Source organism: Terrapene carolina, unplaced genomic scaffold (assembly GCF_002925995.2).
Source record: "Terrapene carolina triunguis isolate 2854851 unplaced genomic scaffold, T_m_triunguis-2.0 Scaffold111, whole genome shotgun sequence".
In the NCBI taxonomy this organism is placed as follows: domain Eukaryota; kingdom Metazoa; phylum Chordata; order Testudines; family Emydidae; genus Terrapene; species Terrapene triunguis.
Window position 1 is genome coordinate 16,871,071 of NW_020664462.1, and position 25,982 is coordinate 16,897,052.

At 40.2% G+C, this 25,982-nt stretch overlaps 1 protein-coding gene across 1 annotated transcript in view; it reads left to right on the forward strand.

The window, feature by feature from the left end:
- The window catches only part of UBE3C (ubiquitin protein ligase E3C), a 201,894-nt gene that overhangs the window by 39,136 nt on the left and 136,776 nt on the right, over positions 1–25,982 (forward strand). Inside the window, exon 10 of the mRNA XM_026652083.2 lies at positions 10,376–10,563. Coding sequence (XP_026507868.1) covers positions 10,376–10,563 — 188 coding nt within the window. The remainder of the gene's footprint in view (positions 1–10,375; positions 10,564–25,982) is intronic.

The window sequence follows — 25,982 nt, forward strand, 5'->3', positions numbered from 1 at the left end:
GCCTGCAGATTGAGGAGGTCGCTGAGGAGGCAGACAACCTCTTCAATGTCATCTCGGCCACTACACCGGCAAAAATTGCATTGTCTGCCCACCCAGGGATGCTCAATATAGCCAAATTGGTGTGGCAAGCCCCCTCATCTATTCTGCTGACAGAATAAAGAAAGCGGAAAAGAAATGTCCCTGCAAAGGGCTTCGAGTATCTGTATACTCGTCTCCCGCGGCATCATTAGTCATGTCCGCAGTGAACGAAAGGGACAGGCAGGGCTACCCCAGCGGAACGCTGAAAAATAAGGAGGCCAAAAGACTTGACTTATACGGCAGGAAAGTTTATTTGACGGCCAGCTTACAGTTTCGGGCCTCAAACCACCAGGCCCTGCTGGGACCTTATAAATGTAACCTGTGGGACTCCCTGAATAAGTTCATGGAGGCCCTCCCACAGGAACATGTCCAAGAGTTGGCTGCGTTAGTGAGCAAAGGCACGGCGGTGGCCCGGGGAGTCCTTCACATGTGGGACATGATGGACTCAGCTGCCAGGGTGGTCGCATCGGCAGTGGCCATGAGATGCAGCTCCTGGTTGCAGGCTTCTGGGTTGTCCCAAGAGATGCAGACCACAATCCAGGACCTGCCATTCAAGGGTTCAGGGCTTTCTTCTGAGCTAACTGACTCTAGGCTCCATGGGCTCAACGACTCATGAGCCACCCTCCGATCCCTGGGCTTGCACACCCCTCAGCAGTCCAGGAAGCCATTCTGTCCTCTGCCACCTCCTCCGATGCAGTCTAGGTCTTGGGGGGTTCCCAGGTCTGGCTCCTATAGAAGAAAGGAGATGGACAAAGGGCCTAAGAGATGCTACCCGTCCTCTTCCCACCCGGCTGCCCAACCTGACCCTTCCAGAAGTCAGGGAGGCCAGAAGCAGTCATTTTAAGGGTGAGCTCGAGGACGGCGCCCCAGCCAATGTACTGGATCCAACCCTCCCTTTCGTCAATCGCCTCCACCCCTTCCGGTCGGCCTGGTCCCGCGTCACCTTGGAACGCTGGGTACTAGGTACGGTTTCTTTGGGCCACACCCTGCAGTTTATAGCTGACAACCCCTCCAACCCTCCTTCCCCGTCCCTCTTCAGGGACCCTTCTCATGACCAACTCCTCGTTCAGGAGGTCAAAAACCTCCTGCACCTGGGGGCAGTGGAAAAGGTCCCTTAAAACATGGAAGGCAGAGGATTCTACTCCTGCTACCCATACCTTGACGACTGGTTGATAAGGGGCTGGTCTCTGGCTCAGCTGTGGAGACATCTCAACCTCGTATGTTCCACCTGTTGCGATCCAGGGTTGATCATAAACGAGAAAAAGTCAACCTTAACACCAGTACAACACACAGAATTCATTGGAATGGTCCTCGACTCCACTCGGGCCAGGGCCTTCCTCCCCGAGACTCGGTTCCAGGCCATGGCGGATCTCATCACGGGCCTGTGGGCCCACCCACTCACCACCGCCCACACGTGCCTGAGGCTGTTGGGCCCCATGGTAGCATGTAATTATGTGGTCGGGCGCGCACAACTCTGCATCAGACCTCTTCAGGAGTGGCTGACGTTGGTCTATATTCCCAACTGGCACAGCATGGACTGGGTGGTCTGGATCCCGGACAGCATACTGTCATCCCTCATCTGGTGGCAGGATCCCACGTCGGTGTTGGAAAGAGTTCCCTTTGCGGCCCCGGTCTCATTGGTTACCCTTGGCTCCGACGCCTCGGACCTGGGCTGGGGAGCCCACCTGGGCGCTCTCAATACTCAAGGTCGTTGGTCCAGTCGCAATCGTTCCCTACATATCAATATCAATGATTCAACTAGCCTGCCAAGCCTTTCCACCTCATGTACAAAACAGGGTGGTCCAGGTCCTGACGGACAACATGGCTACAGTCTTCTATGTCAACAGGCAAGGCGGAGCCAGGTCATAGAATCATAGAAGATTAGGGTTGGAAGAGACTTCAGGAGGTCATCTAGTCCAACTCCCTGCTCAAAGCAGGACCAACACCAACTAAATCATCCCAGCCAGGGCTTTGTCAAGCCAGGCCTTAAAAACCTCTAAGGATGGAGATTCCACCATCTCTGTAGGTAACCCATTCCAGTGCTTCACCACCCTCCTAGTGAAACAGTGTTTCCTAATATCCAACCTAGACCTCCCCCACTGCAACTTAAGACCATTACTCCTTGTTCTGTCATCTGCCACCACTGAGAACAGCCGAGCTCCATCCTCTTTGGAACGAACCCCCTTCACGTAGTTGAAGGCTGCTATCAAATCCTCCCTCACTCTTCTCTTCTGGAGACTAAACAAGCCCAGTTCCCTCAGGCTCTCCTCATAAGTCATGTGCCCCAGCCCCCTGATCATGTTCGTTGCCCTCCGCTGGACTCTCTCCAATTTGTCCACATCATTTCCGTAGTGGGGGGGCCCAAAACTGGACACAATACTCCAGATGCAGCCTCACCAGTGCTGAATAGAGGGGAATAATCACTTCCCTCGATCTGCTAGCAATGTTCCTACTAATGCAGTCCAATATGCCGTTAGCCTTCTTGACAACAAGGGCACACTGCTGACTTATATCCAGCTTCTCATCCACTGTAATCCCCAGGTTCTTTTCTGCAGAATTGGTGCTTAGCCAGTCGGTCCCCAGCCTGTAGCAGTGCATGGGATTCTTCCTTCCTAAGTGCAGGACTCTGCACTTGTCCTTGTTGAACCTCATCAGATTTCTTTTGGCCCAATCCTCCAATTTGTCTAGGTCACTCTGGACCCTATCCCTACCCTCCAGCGTATCTACCTCTCCCCCCAGATTAATGTCATCCACAAACTTGCTGAGGGTGCAATCTATCCCGTCATCCAGATCATTAATAAAGATGTTGAACAAAACTGGCCCCAGGACCGACCCCATGGGCACACCGCTTGATACTAGCTGCCAACTAGACATCTGCCCTCTGCCAGGAAGCTCTCCGGCTCTGGGATTTCTGTCTGCTGCACGACATGCATCTTGTAGCTGCTCACCTTCCAGGGATCAAGAACGCTTTGGGAGATCGCCTCAGCAGGACGTTCTCGTCTCACCACGAGTGGTCCCTTCATCCGAAGGTGGTCAGTTCCATCTTCCACAAGTGGGGAACTCCCCTGGTGGACCTGTTTGTGTCCTGGCAGAACAGGAAATGCCATGTCTTCTGCTTGATTGGGGGCATGGACAGAGGAGCCCTGTCAGATGACTTTCTGCTTCCGTGGTTGGGGGTGCTGATATATGCCTTCCCTCCGGTGCTGTTGCTACCCAGGATCCTCACCAAGATTAAACAGGACAGGGCAAAGGTCATCCTCATAGCGCTGGCGTGGCTGCGCCAACACTGGTTCAGCACTCTGCTGGACCTCTCAGTGGTGACCCTGTTCCAGCTAGTGCTCAGGTTGAACCTGTTGTCCCAGAACCATGGCAGTCTTCTGCATCCCAACCTGAGGGTGTTACATCTGACGGCTTGGCTGCTGCATGGCTAAACACGCAGGAGCAGCAGTGCTTGGCTGAGCTTCAGCGCGTTCTGTTGGGAAGAAGGAAGCCCTCCATCAGAGCGACCTACCTGGCCAAGTGGAAATGGTTCACCTGCTGGATTGCAGACAAGGGTGTTCATCCCGAGTGGGTTTCGTTGCAGCTTATTCTGGACTACCTCCTGCACCTCAAGCTCCAGGGCTTGTCCCTCTCATCGATCAAGGGCCATCTAGCAGCCATCTCAGCCTTCCACCCGCTGTTTGAAGGCAGGTTGGTTTTTGCTCAGGATATCACAGCCAGATTCCTTAAGGGCCTGGAGCGCCTCTACCTGCACGTCAGGGACCCCATCCCTCCGTGGGGCTTGAATCTGGTACTGTCACAGCTCGCGGGTCCTCTCTTCGAGCTGCTGGCTTCCTGCTCCATCCGTCTCCTCTCCTGGAAGATCGCATTTTTGGTTGTGGTGAGGTCAGCCTGCTGGGTATCTGAGATTCGGGCGCTCACCTCAGAGCCGCCATATGCTGTCTTCTACAAGGATAAGGTCCGGCTAAGGCAGCACCTGAATTTTCTTCCCAAGGGTAGTCTCTCCATTTCATTCAAGCCAGGACATTTACTTACTGGTCTTTCCAAAGCCGCATGGGTCGGAGGAGGAGCGCAGGCTACATGCCCTGGACGTCAGAAGGGCTCTGGCCTTCTACATTGACAGGACCAAGCCGTTCCGTAAGTCAACGCAATTATTCGTTGCTGTGTCCGACAGAAGGAAAGGTCGCCCTGTACCCACTCAAATAATTTCTTCTTGGATCACTGCCTGCATTCGCTTCTGCTATGACCAAGTGACGGTGCCACCCCTGGCGATTGTCACCGCCCACTCTACTAGGGCGCAGGCCTCTTCGGCAGCCTTTCTGGCCTATGTACCTATCCAGGACATCTGTAGAACGGCCACCTGGTCATCTGTCCACACTTTTATGTCCCACTATGCACTGACCCAGCAGACCTGGGATGATGCTGGCTTTGGTAGGGCAGTACTGCAAGCCGCTAAGATGTGAATTCTGAGCCCACCTCCATGGGCACTGTTTGTGAGTCACCTAAAATGAAATTGACATGAGCAAGCACTCGAAGAAGAAAAAACGGTTACCTATATTTTCGTATCTCTTGTTCTTTGAGATGTATTGCTCATGTCCATTTCATTTCCCGCCCTCCTACCCCTCTGTTGGAGTTGCTGGCAAGAAGGAACTGAGAGGGCACAGGGCCGGTGGCGCCTGATATACTGCCACATGGGAGCGCCACTCTAGAGGGCGCCACAGCTGGCCCTATGGATACCGCTAAGGCAGAAATCTCCGACAACTGAGCACGTGGCCGCACACACACCTAAAATGGAATGGACATGAGCAGTAACATCTCGAAGAACAACAGTTACGAAAAGGTAGGTAACTGTTTTTTCTGCCACAAATGTCTACCGCGCATATATATGATAGGGTTGTCAAGCGATTAAAAACATTAATCGTGATTAATTGTACAATTAATCATTCTGTCAACAATAATAAAATACCATTTATTTAAATATTTTTGGATGTTTTCTACATTTTCAAATATATTGATTTCTTTTAAAACACAATACAAAGTGTACAGAGCTCACTTTATATTTATTTTTTATTACAAATATTTGCACTGTAAAAACAAAAAAATAGTATTTTTCAGTTCACCTACTACAAGTATTGTAATGCAATCTCTTTATCATGAAAGTTGAACTTACAAATGTAGAATTATGTACAAAAATAACTGCATTCAAAAACCAAACTTTAGAGCCTACATATCTACTGAGTCCTACTACTTGTTCAGCCAATCGTTCAGACAAACAAGTTTGGTTACATTTGCAGGAGATAATCTGCCCTTTTCTTGTTTACAATGTCACCTGAAAATGAGAACAGGTGTTCGCATGTCACTATTTGTAGCCAGTATTGCAAGATATATCTATATGTGCCAGATGTGCTAAAGATTATAGTCCCTTTATGCTTCAACCACCATTCCAGAGGACATGCATCCATGGTGATGATGTGTTCTGCTCAATAACAATCCAAAGCAGTGTGGACCGACACATGTTCATTTTCATCATCTGAGTCAGATGCCACCAGCAGAAGGTTGATTTTCTTTTTTGGGTGGTTGGGTTCTGTAGTTTCTGCATTGCAGTGTTCCTCTTTTAAGACTTCTGAAAGCATGCTTCACACCTTATCCTTCTCAGATTTTGGAAGGCACTTCAGATTCCTAAACGTTGGGTCGAGTGCTGTAGCTATCTTTAGAAATCTCACATCGGTACCTTCTTTGTGTTTTGTCAAATCTGCTGTGAAAGTTCTCTTAAAATGAACAACGTGCTCGTTCATCATCCGAGACTGCTATAACATGAAATATATGGCAGAATGTGGGTAAAACAGAGCAGGAGACATACCATTCTCCCCCCAAAAGCGACAGAGTTCTGTGGCACCTTATAGACTACCAGACGTATTGGAGCATAAGCTTTCGTGGGTGAATACCCACTTTGTCAGACGCATGTCTGTAAGGTGCCACAGAACTCTTTGTCGCTGTTTACAGATCCAGACTAACACAGCTACCCCTCTGATACTATTCTCCCCCAAGGAGTTCAGTCACAAATTTAAATAACGCATTATTTTTTTAAAGAGCGTCATTAACATGGAAGCATGTCCTCTGGAATGGTGGCCAAAGCATGAAGGGGCATACGAACGTTTAGCATATCTGGCATGTAAATACCTTGCAATGCTGGCTACAAAAGTGCCATGCAAATGCCTGTTCTCACTTTCTGGTGACATTGTAAATAGGAAGCGGGCAGCATTATCTCCCGTAAAAGTAAGCAAACTTGTTTGTCTTAGCGATTGTCTGAACAAGAAGTAGGACTGAGAGGGGTTAGAAGGCTCTAAAGTTTTGCATTGTTTTGTTTTTGAGTCCAGTTACATAACAAAACATCTACATATGTAAGTTGCACGTTCATGATAAAGAGACTGCATTACAGTACTGGTATGAGGTGAAAAAAATATTTAATAAATTTCAATTGGTATTCTGTTTAACCGTGTGATTAAAACTGCGATTAATCGCGATTAATTTTTTTATCGCGATTAATATTTTTGTTAATCGTGTGAGTTAACTGCGATTAGTTGACAGCCCTAATTTATTATATTATCTGAATATTGCTGTGAGCTAGCAACATTTTTAAGTATACACTGCTCCTCCCCCCCAATTCATTTCCCCCCTAATTTTAATCCATTATTTTCCGGGGAAGTTGTGCTTGTGTGAAGACAAAATAGCTTTTGAGGTTTCACTAGATTTAAATAACTTCACAATAATTATGGCCATCTTCGTTGTTTAAAATAAACCATTACACAGTTATAACTTTGAAATTGATAATTTTTGTAGAACAAGAATACATGAAGAAACTTCTGTGTTGACAACACACTGAGAGAAGTGGAGACAGTTTACTCTTGGGGACAAATCCTGCCCCCTACTTGTGGCTGTGGACAGCCCTTTGAGAACTAGTGTAGTTTCATTGTGTGGAGTCTGATACAGGATTTGTGGATCCTGTGCAATAGAAACACATTCCATTTGTGTGCCAAAGAGTCCAGCCATGTGTGACTCTTTGCAGGCCTGTATCCCTGTGCAGCAGAGAGATTGGTGCAGGGTCACATACCTGTTTACTGCACTGCCATACACCATTCCACTTATTTTCATTTTCCTCTGTGGTTCACAACTCAGTTAATCTAGTTGTCATTCAAAATTTTGTTGTAATGCTTTTCCTCCAACCTCCTCTTCATCCTACCCAATCCAGGTTGTCACCAGATCATGGTGGTACTTCTTGTTCAATATCGCCACGGTCAGTCTCAGCCTATAATCATCTCTTGCCTTGACTGCTTCAGTCTCCTTCCTTCACATGATTTACCCCCTTGCTCCCTTTCAGTCTGTCCAAAACACACCTGAAAAAAAATCTTTCTCTCCAGGTGTTATGACTTTGTCACTTTTTTCCCTCAGTCTCTGCACAGGCTCTCTAGCTCCTCTGCCAGATCAGAGTTCTTGTCCTCCCTTAAGAGGTCTTCTTAACTCTACCCTTGTGTGTATTTGCGCTCTCACAGCTTCCTTTCTTCCCTCCCCTGCATACTGTGCTAGCTCTATTTTTCTCCTCCTATTAGCCTTTTCCATGCCCCTTCAATGCTACTTTGCTTTTCCTGAAATAGACTTTTTTTCTCCTGGCCAGCCATAGGTCTCCTTTACATTCCTCCTCAGTATTAATTTCTGTTGGCTAGCATTCTGCTGCTAACCTTCAGTTGTGCTCTGGTTTCTAGTCCTTCACCTTATCATAAATAAAAGTAATAATAGTTAACACAACATAACTCCTATTATCACATCCTAAAGTTCCTGTGAGTTTGGCATGCAGAATAAAAACAATATGCATCCTATGCACTGTACTTCCCAGCTTTCTTTGCTTTGTCAGTTTGCTAATCATCATCCCTTGCTAATGTTGAATTGACTCATTTTGTTATCTATATTATTAGATTGCAAATTCCTCATATTTCACATTGCAAAGCACCTTGCACACCTATTGCTCTATATCAGGAGATCGCAAGGTTATTACATGGGGGGTTGCGAGCTGTCAGCCTCCACCCTAACCCCTGCTTTGCATCCAACATTTATAATGGTATTAAATATATTAAAAAGTGCTTTTAATTTATAAGGTCACACTCAGAGGTTTGCTATGTGAAAGGGGTCACCAGTACAAAAGTTTGAGAACTACTGCTCTATATAGTTAATAAATAGTCAATAGAGATTGCAGTGTAAACAGCACCTTTCTCTATAATGTTAAGAAAACCTATCAAGAAAATGATCTTCAAGATTTATATTAATATTCGCTATCTGATGCTCAAATCAAGAAGAGTTATTCACCAGTAAAAGTTGGAGTAATATGACCAAGAGCCTCAGACTCAAACTCCTTTGATGTTATCCTTTCTGCTTTCTCTTGAAAGACAATTAGCACTCAGAACACGCAGACAGTTGAGATCTGTTCTTATACAATATGTAAAATTTCACAGGGTGTGGGTTTGGTACAAATAGCTTAATCACCAGCTTTTTTTCCCTCTGCTGGGTTGTGAGAACTGAGTAGGAATTTTGTTGTTGTTATTGTTCTCTTTTCTGCAGTATTTTTGTTTCTGTCATTTCCTGTAGTAACTAGAATACTTTCTTTAATGCCATGTTCCAGTAATATGGCAAAGTACTGAAATTGGTACCTTGGCTTCCATCTCTCCAAACTCGGATATTATTCTAACTGTCTATTTATATATGTCATGTCATGCTGACTATGAATACAAACCGGTCTTGAGAACAACCTCTCAGCAAAGGCTGCTTGTCAGATTTTTGTCAGTTTTGCATATGTACACTGACTTTTTTTTTTTTTTTTTTTACATGCAGTGTGTTAGCATCACCCAAGAACCTTCTTCTAAGAAGCTGTAAATAAACTATTTTTTTGGGTGAATAATAAAGTAATATATGCCCCCAGAATCTTGTTTTTCTTTATGTACAAAACTATGCAAAATAAGTCTTCAGAATCTTTATTTAAAAAAATCTTTAAAGATAAGTTTATAGTAGCTTTGAAAGCACACTAAAGAAATGAGGCTGACATATAAAGTCAATATATTATATATATTTTGCTATGGAGCTAAAGTTGCACGAACCTTTGAATCATTTATATACCATTCCTTAGTAGGTTTACCATTGCTGTTATCAGCTGTTGTAGAATGAGTAGTGAGTGTACATAATCAAAACCCAAATGAAATGCCTTTTAAGAAAGTCTTTAGTAGCCATTTTGTTAATGTTAATAAATTCTCTATTTAAATATTTTTTATCAAAATAAAAAAAGCGATAGACTATTTGCATGTCAAATGTTGTACTGTCAGTCAATGTCTTTAAATGAATCAAGTGCATTTAAAAACATAAAAATAAACTGGTCATCTTGTCAATTAAAAAAAATAATAATGTTGGTTTGGGTTTAGACACTGTGTGCCAACTTACTGCATGGAGTACATTTTCATTACTTAACAATTTTTAGGTTTTGATAATGTAAATGCTGGCAGGTCTTTAACTAAACGTTCCATGGAAATTTGTGGTACCTGAATGCTAATTTGGTAAAAATGGAATCTAAAGGTCTGTTCAGAGACAATTTACAATAATTGATAAATACCCCACTGTACCTGACTTAAAACAGAGTAGGCAAAACTTGCCCTGAGGAGACTTTACTGCTTAATAGCACTCTGCCACATCTCCCTTTCTCCCCCTTCCCTCCCCGGAGCACTCTTCGTACGTGTGTGTGTGTGTGTGTGTGTATATATATATATATGCACACGCGTTAGGTATCCAGATACATTTGAGCAAGCCCTGATTGATGCATGCACCTGGCTAGAGAGGCAATGAAAGATTTGAGGGCTCCCATCCATGGGCTAAATCATCATAGCTCAGTGATATTTATGGAGCTGTAATATTTGACACCAGATAAGGATCTGGCCATATGCATGGACATGAAAAGTAGGCATATACAAGTCTGCTCCAAAGCCCATTGAAGTCAAAGGTGGTCTTTCTAGTGCCTTCAGCAGGCATTGGATCTGGCGCATATTGTACTGACGCAAGTACCTGCCTGCCTTGGGGGTTTAAACCACCGCCAAAATCTTTTGCTGTAGCCTGTGAAATGATTTTTAATACATTTATTTTGTGGGAGAGTGAATTGTGTTGTTTATAGTAAAATTCTGAAGCTTTGTTTAAAGAAACTGTAGGCTCCATAGTGTTAAAAGCTTAGAAGTCTTCAAAACAGATTATTTTTTTGGTATATTTACAGGGTGATGGGAGAATATCAGTACAGTATATAACTGAGGAGTGTCTAAAGAAACTGGATACAAAACAGCAGACAAACACTCTACTGAATATGGTCTGGAGAGATTCAGCTAGTGAAGAAGTCTTCACGCTGATGGCATCAATCTGCCACACACTAATGGTGCAACACCGAATGATGGTGCCAAAAGTCAGGCAAGTACCAGTAATATAGACCTATAACTCTAGTAGGCCTAAAACTAGTTTAGCTCTGGTTTGTAGTGTCATGCATGCCTATAACGATGTTCTTCTGCTTGTCTGTCGACTTTTTAGTGTTGTGCTCAATCATGATATTGAAATGTATAAGAATCCTGCTTTTCGTGCACTTTAGGGAGAAAACTTCTTTTGTACTGCGCCTGTTGAGTGTGCTTTCTGCTCATTCTGGAAAGGACCACTGCATACATAAGAGTGCACCCCTCATTTATTGTTAATGCGTTGCCCAGTGAAGTTAGTATTTCACCTGTTCAGTCATAGGTGTCTGAAACAGATAGAGTACTCATGATCAGGGGTGTGTGTGTGTGTGTGTGTGTGTGTGTGTGTTGGAGGGGTATGTGGATTGAAATTTTAAATGTAGGTGAAAATTTGGACTTATTAATTTTGTAGTGTCCCTTTAAAAAGATTGAAAAATACAGGTAGCTATGATGATACTTAGTTTCCTGTATTCAAAATAAAGATCCTGATTATATTTTTATCAGATTATTTAATTTAAATGACACATCAGTAATACATATTAAATAGGGCTGTCAAGCGATTAAAAAAGTTAATCATGATTAATCGCACGATTAATAGCACTGTTAAACAATAATAGAATACCATTTATTTATATTATTTTTGGATGTTTTCTACATTTTCAAATATATTGATTTCAATTACAAGACAATACAAAGTCTACAGTGCTCACTTTATATTTATTTTTGATTATAAGTATTTGCACCGTAAAAAAACAAAAGAAATAGTATTTTTCAGTTCACCTACTACAAGTACTATAGTGCAATCTCTTTATCATGAAAGTTGAACTTACAAATGTAGAATTATTCACAAAAAAAACCTGCATTCAAAAATAAAACAATGTAAAATTTTAGAGCCTGCAAGTCCACTCAGTCCTACTTCTTGTTCAGCCAACCGCTCAGACAAACAAGTTTGGTTACAATTTGCAGGAGATAATGCTGCCAGCTTCCTGTTTGCAATGTCACCTGAAAGTGAGAACAGGCATTCACATGGCACTGTTGTAGCCAGCGCCGCAAGATATTTATGTGCCAGATGCACTAAAGATTCATATGTCCCTTCATACTGCAACCACCATTCCAGAGGACATGCATCTATGCTGATGACGGGTTCTGGTCGATAATGATCCAAAGAAGAGCGGACCGACGCATGTTCATTTTCATCATCTGAGTCAGATGCCACCAGCAGAAGGTTGATTTTCTTTTTTGGTGGTTCAGTTTCTGTAGTTTACGTATATGAGTGTTGCTCTTTTAAGTCTTCTGAAAGCATGCTCCACACCTCGTCCCTCTCAGATTTTGGATGGCACTTCAGATTCTTAAACCTTGGGTCGAGTGCTGTAGCTATTTTTAGAAATCTCAGATTGGTACCTTCTTTGCGTTTTGTCAAATCTGCTGTGAAAGTGTTCTTAAAACAAACATGTGCTGAGTCATCATCTGAGACTGCTATGTCATTAAATATATCGCAGAATGCATGTAAAACAGAACAGGAGAGATACAATTCTCCCCCAAGGAGTTCAGTCAGAAATATAATTAACGTCTAATTTTTTTTAACGAGCATCATCAGCATGTCCTCTGGAATGGTGGCCGAAGAATGAAGGAGCATACGAATGTTTAGCATACCTGACATGTAAATACCTTGCAACTCTGGCTACAAAAGTCCCCTGCGAACGCTTGTTCTCAAAAATAAATATAAAGTGAGCACTGTACACTTCGTATTCTGTGTTGTAATTGAAATCAATATATTTGAAAATGTAGAAAACATCCAAAAATATTTAATACATTTCAGTTGATATTCTATTGTTTAACAGTGCAAATAATGGCGATTCATTTTTTTAATTGCAATTCATTTTTTTTTTTGAGTTAATCTTGTGAATTAACTGATTAATTGATAGCTCTAATATTAAACTATTCTGGAGTAAATAGTTTTGTTTAAAAACGTATACAATAACTGGTAGTAAAATGAAAAGCTCTTAGTATTTTTGGTATGTAGTAAACCTAATCAATTCAAACTGCATTGTAAACAATGATACACCAAACTAATTAGGTTCTATCTTAGCCCACTGGTGTTTATAGCTGTTAGAGGAAGTAAGATGTCAGTGAAACTGTGATTGTTCGATTAGGGTAATTAGCTCTTTGTAGACTAATTGCATTAGGACAGGATGTGAGATCTGAAGATCATAGCAGCAGCTGAATTAGTACGCTTGTTTTATTGTTGCAGCTAGTCCATTGCCTTGGATAATAATTACTGGATTTAAATGCATCACTGCTCTGGCTTGAGGTTTACTGGTAAACTGTGTGGAAAAGGTGCTTAATGAATAAAGAAGTCTTACATAGCCTTAATTGTATGAGTAAGGCATCTGTTTCCTCTGAGGAACCATAGTTAGAAGTTTGTAATTATTTGTGGTAATGCGTTAGGTGTTATGCATTAATATATATGTCACAGGTTATGTAAGATGGTTCAACAACTTAGAAATATGCAAACCTGTGTTAAATCAGTTAGAGCAACACAGCTGTTCCACATTGTAATTATTTTGGAATAGTTACTGAAAAGATGAGTTTGTCTTCTACAGAATTAAATATTAGAAACATTGATTTTTCTGTTTTCTCAGGTTATTTATTAGAATGTTAAGTATATTTTAAAGGAATAGTGTCAGCTAAACAACTAGCTGTGAAAGACTAACTTATCTGTTTATAATATCTTTCATTATTAAAACTTGGTTGAAGTTGAAAATCAGAGGTTCTGATGCTGGACCCATTGAAGTTAATGATAAAGCTCACTTTGTCTTCAGTAGGTATGGGATCAGGACCTATATTACTTTTCTCCATTTATAATGTTAGTTTACTTTTACATAATCCTCAACATTGGAACTAGGTTAATCAGTGTAAATGTTTAGCCTGTTGCACTTTAGGTTTCTCATGTACTAGCACAATTCTGCTGTATTTCACAAGAGCATCAGACAAGCCAAACAGTAAAAACTGTCATAGATATTTTTCTCAAACATTTTCATAACATTCTTTTCATTATGTTTTAAAGCTGTCAGTTCTATAAACACTAACATATGTATTCAACTTTAAGCATGAGTAGGCCCATTGGCTTCAATGCAGTTATTCAGAGAATTAAAGTTAAGCTCACCCATAGAGGTATTTTCAGGATTGAATCCTATATTTTTATATCTCCAGAAGATAAATACAACCTTGGTGTGCTTTTCTTTATTACACTTTTAAATGTTGCCTATAGGTTATGATCCAAAGACCATTAAAGTCAGTTCTTCCGTTTATGTTTAATGGGTTTTGAAACAAACCTGTGCTATCTGGCTACTATTACAAATATTTGTGTGTGTATATTGTAAGGAGATTTTGCCTATTGTTTTGAAGTATTGCATTTTGTATATTTTTCACAAGTAGTTAAAAACTTACAGGTCATTTTGTTTCAACTTACATACTATTGCTTTTTTATAGTCTATTGAGAAAAATGCTCTTCCTTGTTTCAGCTTGTGTGTTACAAGTTCAGGAGTGCTGATAACTGTAGCTTTTAAGTCCAGTTACAGATTTAGTTCCCATCAAACTTTAAACTGTAAACAAAGATCACAATATTATAAAAGTGATTGTATGGCAGATTTAATGTTGCTGTTAAAGCTACTCCAAAGTTTGTCTTTTTGAGTCTGGTTTACTTAAAACACCAATTATTTTGAGTAAATATTTACATAATAAATGATGCTTTTTTTGCAGAAGCCATGTTAAAATGGGAACGTTGTAGGTAAACAAGAATAATGTATTCAAAATAACCTTTCATTCACAATGCATTAGATGTTCTAGGGAAAAAATTACCATTAAATTTGAAGTCTTATTGGTAAAATTAGTCTGGGATCAGCATGAAAATTTTATATACTGAACAATAGAACTCTCAAATATAAAAGTAAATCATGTCAATTAAGACAACTAGTAATGCAGGGTATTGCAAGGTGAGACAGTAAATGAAAATAATTAATTACCTTTTAAAACTGAAAATATTGTTGGAACAAAAATTTAGCAGAAGATTAACTCAGATGAGTAGTAGGGAAAGAATGAATGTCTTAAGACTGGGTTTTTAAAAAAAGCTTTCTAAAAATATACGGTTTATTTCTTTTATAATAGACAGAAAAATCTTATCTTACAATGTGTACATACTACATAACTCACTGGAAAGGTAGTTCCTTTGCTTTCTATGGATCTTCAGTGCAGCAGGAGAGATGCATTGATTGCAAAGTATTCTAGAAAATTAAGGATTGTCATGCGGGATCAGACCATGGTTAAATCTAGTCAGATATCCTGTCCAACTGTGGCCAATACCAGGTACCTCGGGAAAGATACAAGAATCTGTGTACTAGATAGTTATGCCTGTGGGGGATGTTTCTTCCTAACCTCAAATAGTCAGTGGTTGTCTTCTGCCCTGAACCATGAGGGTATATGTCACTATTTTTTATTCAGTCTTAACATAACTTTAGGTATTCTCATTATCCACTCTTTCTTTGACTCTTGCTAAACTCTTGGTCTCATTGATACTTTGCTACCATGAGTTCAATTTAATTGTTACATGTTAAAAAAATATTTCCTGTTATAAGTTTTACATTTTGGCTTTTCAGAATCACTGATTATTCCCTTTGTTCTGTAGTATGAGAGATGTTCAATAGGAATTTCTCTATTCTTTCCCCACCCCCCCACATCCCATATCCATGTCCCTTTTATTCCTCTCTTCTTTAGACAATCCTAAACTTTTCAATCTCTTCTTATGCAGAAGCCTTCCCATGTATCATTATCTAATCATCTTAATAATTTTAATTGCCTATTTCTGGGCCCCATTTATTTCTGCTTGTCTCTTTTTAAGATGGGCATGATCAGAACTTCACTTCACATTGCAGCAACTCAGAAGTAAAATATGACTTACTGCTTTCATTCTCCTTAATCAGATACATATATGAGAGAGAACTAAAGCTTTTGAAGGTTAAGAAGTCACTTATACTTTACCCAATATACATTACCTTTATGGTAGTTGCTTTTGTATAGTACATCTATTTAGGTGCAAATTAATTTATTTTTTCTATTTTACGTAGTACTAGAAGCTGGTAAAATGTACTTAAATACAACATAACTTAATCTACAGTAATTAATTAGAATGTTAATATTTTCATATATTATGCATTAACATAGGTGCTTTTTCAGGTGCATTACAGAATCATATAGTTTAACAGGTCCTTCTGAAGAATTTACTATCTAAATTGGACAAATGTGAACAAGCCTAATTAAAGGAAGAAGCATAAATGTTGGAAGGCATGGTCATAGTCAATCCATGTTGGGAAACCAAATGAGATACAGGGTGAAATCCTGACTCTATCAGAGTCAGAGAGAGGTATGCCATTGACTTCAATGGGACCAGGATTTCATCTGTTGAGTGTAAAGTTTATATGTAACTTGATAATTTCCTTTATTGAATATTATAAAAAGACCTGACAAGATAACTGAGTCATAGCACACACCTGTAACTGCTGATCTAGGAGGGATTTTGAAGGCTCTTTGTTGGAAATGCTATATGTTCAATGACTTATTTAGGCCATTTATGTAGGTACTTTACTTTTAAACATCTGAATAGTGTCACTGATTTCAAAAGTAGTCTGTGGGGCTACACAATATGCTTAAAATTAAGCACTTGTGTAATATTTTCAGGATCGGGGCCTTATTGATTAGCAGCCTTCTGGTTAGTTTGTGTAGGGCAATTGCTAATTTCAGTAAAACTCCTTCATAGTGACAATACATTACTACTGTTTGACTTTCAAAACACTGCTAATCTTCTCACGTGGGCAGATGATGAGTTGGAAAACTGACATTGTGGTGTAATGTTAGCAGTCTGCTTTCACATGTAAAGGGAAGTTATTTAGTATTTCCACATGGCTACTTTTGTATTTCTTTCTGGGAGCTTTCTCATTTTAACAGGCACATTTTGGATTTGTTTCTTGTATTTGCTCTTATGTTTTTTCTAAGAGCTAGCACTACTGCATTTAATTTTTTTAAAACCTTTTTACCTTATCAGCGTTATGCAATCTTGTTGTGATATATATTCAGAAAAAAAGATAGACACACAAAGCAGCTTTCATCTGCAGTTTTATGCCAGAGGAGTTGTATGGCTCATTTAATGGTAGTCACATATGCTATTTTCTACCTGTGACACCTGGCAGTTCGAAGGAAGTGTCAAAATACACTGCTCCTGCAATAGTGACCTTTACTAGACTGTATGAGCTTGTCTCATTCTATTGTATTCTCTTCATTAACTTAAATGGTCTCAGTGGGAAACTGAGCTCAATTTATGACCTAGACTGAAAATCTTGCCTTTAACTAATTAACTTATAGTGGTGCCTCAGCTAAATAAAGCTTAATGGGTCATTTAATCTATCCGATTGTGCAGAAGGAATTTGACACTTTTTTAAAACCAAGGGTGCCCAAAAATACCTTTTTAACAAATACATATAAATCATGTGCCCTTTGTGAACAATTAGACACCCGCAGAGAGAAACTGCAGGGTTCGCTGTAAATGGTCATTATGTACTTAGATATAGCAGTAGAGATCATTTGATTTAACATGTTGAAAATAGATATAGCAAAAGTCATTGCACTAAATTTAACTCGTAAGTGCTAAATTATGAGAACATTAGTTATACCTAAGGTTGAGTTGGTTGATTTTTTGCACTTAAAGTTAGGGAGTCAACCTCTTTATTATATGGAAAATACAGCATCTCCTCCCAAAAATTACAGCACTCACTTTGAATATAAAATGAATTTTCTGAAAGTATACCAATGAATCTGTAAGTCAGTCTTTTAGAAAAAAAATTAATTAATACATTTAGCCCCCCTCCCCTGTCTCCCCCCCCCCCCCCCCCCGCACGCGCGCACACATGCACAATAATCTCAGTAATGGAACAGATAACAGAGAGGGATTTTGAAGAATAGGTCAGGAGGCAGGGGAAGACTTGAGTGTAAACCCCTGGTTGCTTTGCACTGTTCCAGAGTGGCATAAATCAGCCAGAGGGTACCGGTGAATCTGACCATAAAAGTTAAAATAAAAGATTTAATGTTGCTGTATTATACTATTAGAATTGGTGGTAATCTCTTTGAGTTTATTGTTTTAGTGTTCATGTACATTTTTAATTAAAAAAAAAAAAGATGGGGGCAGAGTTAAGGTTGTTTAAATTCCCTAACTGTTCATTGTCATATCTGAACTACTTGGATTTCTTTTAAGTTTACCTGTAACTCTGAATTTACTGGATTTGTAGTGCTTGGTTTGGAGGATAATTACAACATCGCTGTAATGTATTTTACCCAAATGATATTTATTTTCAACCTTAACTCAATTTTGATGTAGTTTTGTCAAGGAATAGTGACTTTAAGATTATATTAAACACAGACTGTTGTTCTAAACAAGAACAAGTAGAGTGTGTTTTGTCTCTCTTTAGCTCTTAAATTTTTCCATGACCGATAATGTACACCAGGAAAGACCAGAAGAATTTAAAAGAACAGCTATTTTTCCAAACCTTTACAAAGAACAGAATTCTTGAAAGCCTCATTTGCATTGTTTGTTTACGTTAACTAAAATTATTAGTTTGAGAGCAAGTTTCAGCACTAGATTACATACGTTTTATGGTGGCTCCTTTGGTTACAATGGATGACACTTCACTGGAGTCACACAAATGTAAAACTGTTGAAACATGGTGAATTAAGCCTGGCACTTCGTTTTAATTCCTTGTTTATTGGGCTAACGGCTGTTTTGTGGTAATGGCTAAGAATCCAAAGCATAGAATATCAACGTTTTACAAGTGCAGGACATAGCTGTAAAACATAATGAGTGATACAGTAAAATCTTCAATCCTATCGATGTTAAGTATAAGATATAAGGGATGGATTTCAGAGGTTCTGATCATCTGCAGCTCTCTGGTGACCAGTTGGAGCTGTGGTTGCTTATCACTTTAGAATTCAGGCCATAATATTTAGCAGTTGTTCCAGTTGAACCTCTGAATCACTTGGGTGAAGTTTTCAGAGTTCTGAAAGATGGATAAAACTGAGGCTACTGTTGTTATTCTAAGCTCTTAAAGTTTTCCTATTTTTTAGAAATACTACTGAACATTGCCAGAACAAATGAAAAAGCGAATTACATTATGATAGGAGGTCCAGTATCCATGATATTTGTTCATTTCAACTAAAACTAGTGTATAATTTCCTGGGATGATTGTAAAATTAACAGGTTTTTACCTGGATGTCCTAGGAGACGTAAAGGCACTCTGCCAAATAGCTTTTCTTTTTGAAGCTGAGGCCAAGAACTGAAGGTCATTGCACAAATTCCTCTGCTTAGAAACCAAGACATTCAAATTAATGTCATTTTAGATATTTCAATGTTAAAAGAGAAAATACCTGTTCTTTATTTAAATAATTTAATAAGCCTCTAGTAACTAATCATGCATAATTTCCACGCAAATATCAGAATAATAGGAATCCGGAAGAAGGTAAAATTGAGTCCCAGGTGAATAAAAATAGATGATTTAAAAAAATTAAAAATCTGATTTTTAAAAAAAATTTAATCTAATTTTTTATATAAATTAGAGGTTTAAAAATTAAATATATTTTATTTTTTTAAATACATATGTTTAAAATTAAATTTGAGATTGGCAACCTATGTTAAAACTAGGGTTAATCACGATTAATCATGCTGTTAAACAATAATAGAATACCATTTATTTAAATATTTTTGGATGTTTTCTACATTTTCAAATATGTTGATTTCAGTTACAACACAGAATACAAAGTGCAAATATTTGCACTGTAAAATTGCTTGCGCAGTGAGTGGTGGAGGTAACCACTCCCACGATAGAACAGTCTTGAACACGCGAGTGAGCTAGGAAGTTTAAAAAAGTTCCATCGCTTTCTATATCGTTCTTCGGCCTCCCCACTGACCAAAACGGCACTCCTACACGTCGAAAGGCAAAAAAATAAATATTTGCATTTCGTGGTATGAAATTTGAAAACATTGCAGTTACATACTTTTATTTATAGTTGTATATTTATTATTATTGTACTTTTATACCTTTATTCTTGTCTACTTATATTCATAATCAAGAATGAGAAGATTGTTAATACTTTATTGAAGTTAAATAATATAGGCCTGTAATTGGACAAGCCATATATTTTATATATATAGTCTGGGAACTGATGCTGTACTGGGACATCGGCCACAAGGAGGCGCCAGGAATTAGTTTGGTGTTGAAAAAGCAGAAAAGCTTATTTTCCTATTCCAATCTATGAATAAAAGAAGAGATGGGAAAGAATCAGATCTATTAATTCTAAAAACTTGAAGGACATGGGGCCAGATTTCAAATATATTTAAGCACCTAAAGAGGCAGACACGTCCCTAGTAGAATTTTTCAAAAGCACCTAAGCAGATTTAGCTCCTAACTCCCATTCATTTCAATGGAACGTAGATACCTAAGTTGCTTAGACGCTTTTGAAAATCCCACTAGGCACCTCTCTGCATCTTTAGGCACCGAAATAGCTTTGAAAAGCTGGCCCATGGTGACCAAAAACAATGTGTCAATTTATTAACTACAGATAATACTTCCTTTGTTTAATAAATCAGTTAATTTTAAATGCAAAACTTGTTTAGATTAACTTATGTTCCTTTATGTATCTAGTGCAGTTAAGGTAGTTTTATTTAACTAACAAATAGCCATATTAAAATAGCAGTGTTGTACATTTTTATTGAATTCCAATGTCCACACAAATGCATCTTGATACAAATCATGAGTACAAAACTATCATGTAGTAAATAAGAAATGTCATTCATCAGTTTCTAACATAGCTTAACATCCTTTTTACATTTTTTTTAATGTTATGTGATTCTTAAATCAAAAAGAAGTACCAAACTGAATAGCTATATTTAAATATAGCATAATAAACTTCAACAAGGCAGACTTTAGCAAACTCAATCCCATGGGAAACAAGTCTAACAGAAAAAAAGTTCAGGAGAGTTGGTAATTTTTTTTAAAGAGACATTATTAAGGCCACGAGAGCAAACTGTCGAAGTGCATAGGAAAGATGGGTAAGAGGGAAGGTAGGTAAAAGACAACCCTGGCTTAACCAGGACATATTCCATGACCTGAAACTCAGAAAAGAGTCATACAAAAAGTGGAAATTAGGTCAAATTATGAAGGATAAATATGAAAAAACAACACCAGCATGTGGGAACAAAATTTAGAAAGGCTAAAACCAGATTAAACTAGTTAGGGACATAAGGGATAACAAGGAAACATTTTACAAATACGCTAGACAGAAGAGGAAGACCAAGGACAGGGTAGGCCCTTTACTCAGTGAGGTGGGAAAGACAATATAAGAAAACACAGCAATGGATGAAGTGTTAAATGCCTTTTTTTCCCTTCCAGTTTTCACCAAAACTTTTTTAGCAGTGATTGGATGACTAACATAGTGAACATCAGTGTAAATGGGATAGCATCTGAGGATAAAATAGGAAAAGAACAAGTTAAGAATTACTTAGGTTAGATGTCCTCAAGTCCACCAGGCCTGATGAAATACATCCTAGAATAGTTAAGGAACTGGCTGAAGAGATTTCTGATCCACTAGTGATTATCTTTGAGAAATCATGGATGATGGGAGAGATCCCAGAAAACTGGCAAAGGGCAATATAGTACCTATCTATAAAAATGAGAATAAGAACAACCCAGGGAATTATAGGCTAGCTAGCTTATATTTGGTCCTCAGAAAGATAATAGAGCAAATAATCAATCAGTTTGTAAGTCCCTAGAAGAAAATATGGTAATAAGTAATAGTCAACATGAATTTGTCAAGAACAAATAATGTCAAACCAACTTAATATCCTTTGAGAGGATAACAAGCCTTGTGGCTAGGGGGAAGCAATAGATGTGATATATCTCAACTTTAGAAAGGCTTTTGATAGTGTCTCCCATGACGTTTCATCAACAAACTAGAGAACTGTAGCATAGATGAATCTACTGTAGAGTTGGATACACAACTGGTTGGAAAAGCATACTCAAAAAGTAGTTATCCATGGTTCACAATTAAGCTGGAGGAGCATATCGAGTGGGGTCCAAAGGGATCATTCCTGTGACCTATTCTATTCAGTGTTTTCATAAATGATTTGGATAATGACAGAGAGACTACACTTATAAAGTTTGCAGATGCTCCCAAGCTGGGATGGGTTACAGGTGCTTTGGAGGACAGGATTAGAATTCAAAATGATCTTGACAAACTGGACAAATGGTCTGAAGTAAATAAGATGAAATTCAATAAGGACAAAGGCAAAGTATTACACTTAAGAAGGAATAATCAATTGCACAAACACAAAAAAGAAATGACTGCCTAGGAAAGGAGTACTACAGAAAATGATCTGGGGATTACAGTGGATCACAATTTAAATATGAGTAAACAAAGTAGTACTGTTGCAAAAAAAACAAGAGAACATCATTCTGGGATGTATTAGCAGGAATGTTATAAGCAAGACAAGACAAGTAATTCTTCCACTCTACTCAGCACTTATAAGATCTCAATGGGAGTATTTTGTCCAGTTCTGGGCACCACGTTTCAGGAAAGATGTGGACAAATTGTAGAAGGTCCAGAGGAGAGCAACAAAAATGATTAAAGGTCTAGAAAACAAGACCTATGAGAAAAGATTGAAAAAATTGGGTTTATTTCTTCTGGAGAAGAGAAGACTGAGGAGGGACATAACAGTCTTCAAGTATGTAAACGGTGGTTATAAAGAGGAGGGTGATAAATTGTTGTCCTATCCTCATTTGCTAACGAGAAGTATTAATGGGCTTAAATTGCAGCAAGGGAGATTTAGGTTAGACATTAGGAAAAATTTCTTAACTGTAAGAGTAGTTAGGCATTGGAACAAATTACCTTGGGATGTTGTGGAATCTCAGTCATTGGAGGATTTTAAGAATAGGTTAGACCAGCGGTTCTCAAACTGTGGGTCGGGACCCCTAAGTGGGTCAGGATCCCATTTTTAGGGGTTGCCAGGGCTGGCTTAGATTTGCTGGGGCCCACGGCTGAAGCTGAAGCCCGAGCCCCACCACCCGAGGCCAAAGCCTGAGGGTTTCAGCCCTCTGAATTGGGACTCTGGTTACAGGCCCCCTGCCTGGGGCTGAAGCCCTTGGGCTTCAGCTTAGCCACCGCCTACCCGGGGAGGTCAGGGGGGCTCGGGTGGGCTCAGGCTTTGGTCCCTGCTCCTGGGGTTGTGTAGTAATTTTTATTGTCAGAAGGGGGTTGCAGTGCAATGAAGTTTGAGAACCCCTGGGTTAGACAAACACCTGTGAGGAAATAGTCTAGATAATACTTAGTCCTGCCCCAATGCAGGGGACTGGACTAGATGACCTATCGAAGTCCCTTCCAGTCCTACATTTCTATGATTCTATGTTTGATTGCAGATCAGCATGTTTAATGGTTATACCAACCAATGAGACTGAATCTATGAAAATAACAAGTACAAATGCAAAACAAGATTTAAAAATTAACTATTTAAATCAAGGTTTCCTGCTTGCTGATTTAACTCCTGATCAAAATCTGTATTTGAACACAAGGGGCTCCTTGCATTCCTCCATCCCCCACCAAGCTCCTTGTGTTCCACCTTCCCATTCTATTTCAGGGACTCCCTGCAACCCCCTTCTTTTAGTTTTTTTGTATTTTCACCAAAATCAATAGGATTTTGCTCATTGACGCCTAAAACATTCCCTGAAATTTTGGGATTGATCAGAGATGGCATTTCACAGTTCTCATAGTACAGGTAGACAGAAATGCCATTGAGGTTGAGTGTATTGTTATGCCTACGTTGCAGACATTGCATTAACTGGGGCTCTTACGTGGGTTTTAACCATAACCCTCTTACTGTCTACACAGAAAATTCTCACACCTGGATTTGGAGGTGCTTTAAATCAGGCTAGCTGGCTATGGATGGCGGTGGGTGGGTTAGAATCTGCACTCCATTTTAACTTGGACTCGACCCTGCCCATTTTTCAATAAGGATGCAGGCAAAATCAGTCAAGTACAGTAAAAGCTTTTTAAACTGGCATGTTGGGGCCGGTAAGTGAAAAATTCTGTTTTACTAAGAGGAAGAGAGTTTGTGTGCGGGGCTGGGGGAGCACAAGGAGGGGTTTTGGGGTGCCGGATCCAGGGGGCGCTCACCTTGGGTGGCGCCCCGCAAGCGGTAGACCTGTCCATGCTGTTCCCAGGCGGAGGCATGGGTAGGCGGCTCTGTGCACTCCCCCCCACTCTGCCCTGCCCTAAGCACTCAGTCCACAGCTCCAATTAGCCAGGAACTGATGCCAATGGGAGCTGCGGGGGCAGCACGCAGAGCTGCATAGCTGCGCCTCCACCTAGGAACAGCAGGGACAGGTCGTTGCTTGCGGGGAGCCGCCCAAGGTGAGCGCCCCCCAGATCTGGCACCCCAAAACTCCTCCCGTGCCCCAACCTCTTGCCCCAAACCCCCCCGCACTCAAAATCTCTCCCAGACTATGTGCCACACACCCCCTCCTGCACTCTGAACCTCTTGTGGCCTTTCCTCCGTCTAGGAGCAGCCAGGGACATGTCGCCAGGTAGAGAGCCTGCCGGCCCTACGGATCTGGACTATAACTGGACTTTCTCTGAAGTTTAGGAATGCTGGTTTATAGATCATTTCCAGATCTACCGATGCAATACAATGATGTAACCAGGCGCCACAATGCAGGACTTCTACAACTCAAGGCTTGATATTTGGATGGGTTTTGAATGTGGAGTGCTCATGTTAGGTAGTGGTCCACTCCATTCTCAGACAAGACAGGAAGGATTCTATCAGGAGATGCTATTTGGCCAAATAGAAATGTTTCTCCTCTGGGTCACAAGAGCACCAGTTTTCTCCAGAGTCTACTGGGATTCCTGTTGTTCTAGATTACCTACTCACTCTTTAGAACTTGGGCGCCTCTGTCAGTTCTTTACAGGTCCACCTTACAGCTATCCGTGCCTTTCATCCTCCAGTTGAGGATCATATCATCAGTACCTATGCAACGATAAGTAGATTCCTGAAGGGATTTATTGGAACTTCCCCACCAGTGTTGAGACCAACATTACAATGGGACCTCGCTCTCATCCTTTCAGGTCTCAACAGACTTCCTTTCAAACTAATAGCCACCTGTTCTATGTCCCATTTCTCGATGACAGTTGCCTTCTGAGTCACCATCACATCAGCCAAAAGGGTGAGCAAGCTGGGAGCACTTACAGCAGATCAGTCAAATACCATTTTTCAGAAAAAGGTCTATCTTTGCCTCCAACCAATATTCATCCGTATTCTTCTGATGAAGAGAGAAGACTTAACATAAGAATGGTCCTACTGGGTCAGACCAAAGGTCCATCTTGCCCAGTATCGTGTCTTCAGACAGTGGTCAATGCCAGGTGCTCCAGAGGGAAAGAACAGGTAAATCAAATGATCCATTCTCTGTGGCTCATTCCCAGCTTCTGGCAAACAGAGGCTAGGAACACCATTCCTGTCCATCCTGGCTAATAGCCATTGATGGACCTATCCTCCATGAATTTACCTCGTTCTTTTTTGAACCCTGTTATAGTCTTGGCTTTCACATCCTCTGGCAGAGTTTCACAGGTGGACTGTGAGTTGTGTGAAGAAATACTTCCTTTTGTTTGTTTTAAACCTGCTGCCTATTAATTTCATTTGGCGACCCCAAGTTCTTGTGTTATGAGAAGGAGTAAATAACATTTCCTTATTTGGTTTCTCCCCACCAGTCATGATTTTATAGACCTCTCTCATATCCCTCCTTAGTCGCCTATTTTCCAAGCTGAAAAGTCCCAGTCTTATTAATCTCTCCTTATATGGCAGCTGTTCCATGCCCCTAATCATTTTTGTTGCCCTTTTCTGAACCTTTTCCAATTCCAATATATCTTTTTTTGAGATTGGGTGTCGCATCTGCACTCAGTATTCAAGATGTGGGCATATCATGGATTTATATAGAGGCAATATGATGTTTTCTGTCTTCTTATCTATCCCTTTCTTAGTGATTCCCAACATTCTGTTCACTTTTTTGACTGCCGCTGCACATTGAGTGAATATTTTCAGAGAACTATTCACAATGACTCCAAGTTCTCTTTCTTGAGTGGTAACAGCTAATTTAGACCCCATCATTTTATATGTATAGTTGGGATTATGTTTTCCAACGTGCATTACTTTGCATTTATCAACATTGAATTTCATCTGTCGTTTTGTTGCCCAGTCACCCAGTTTTGTGAGATCCTTTTGTAGCTCTTCGCAGTCTGCCTGGG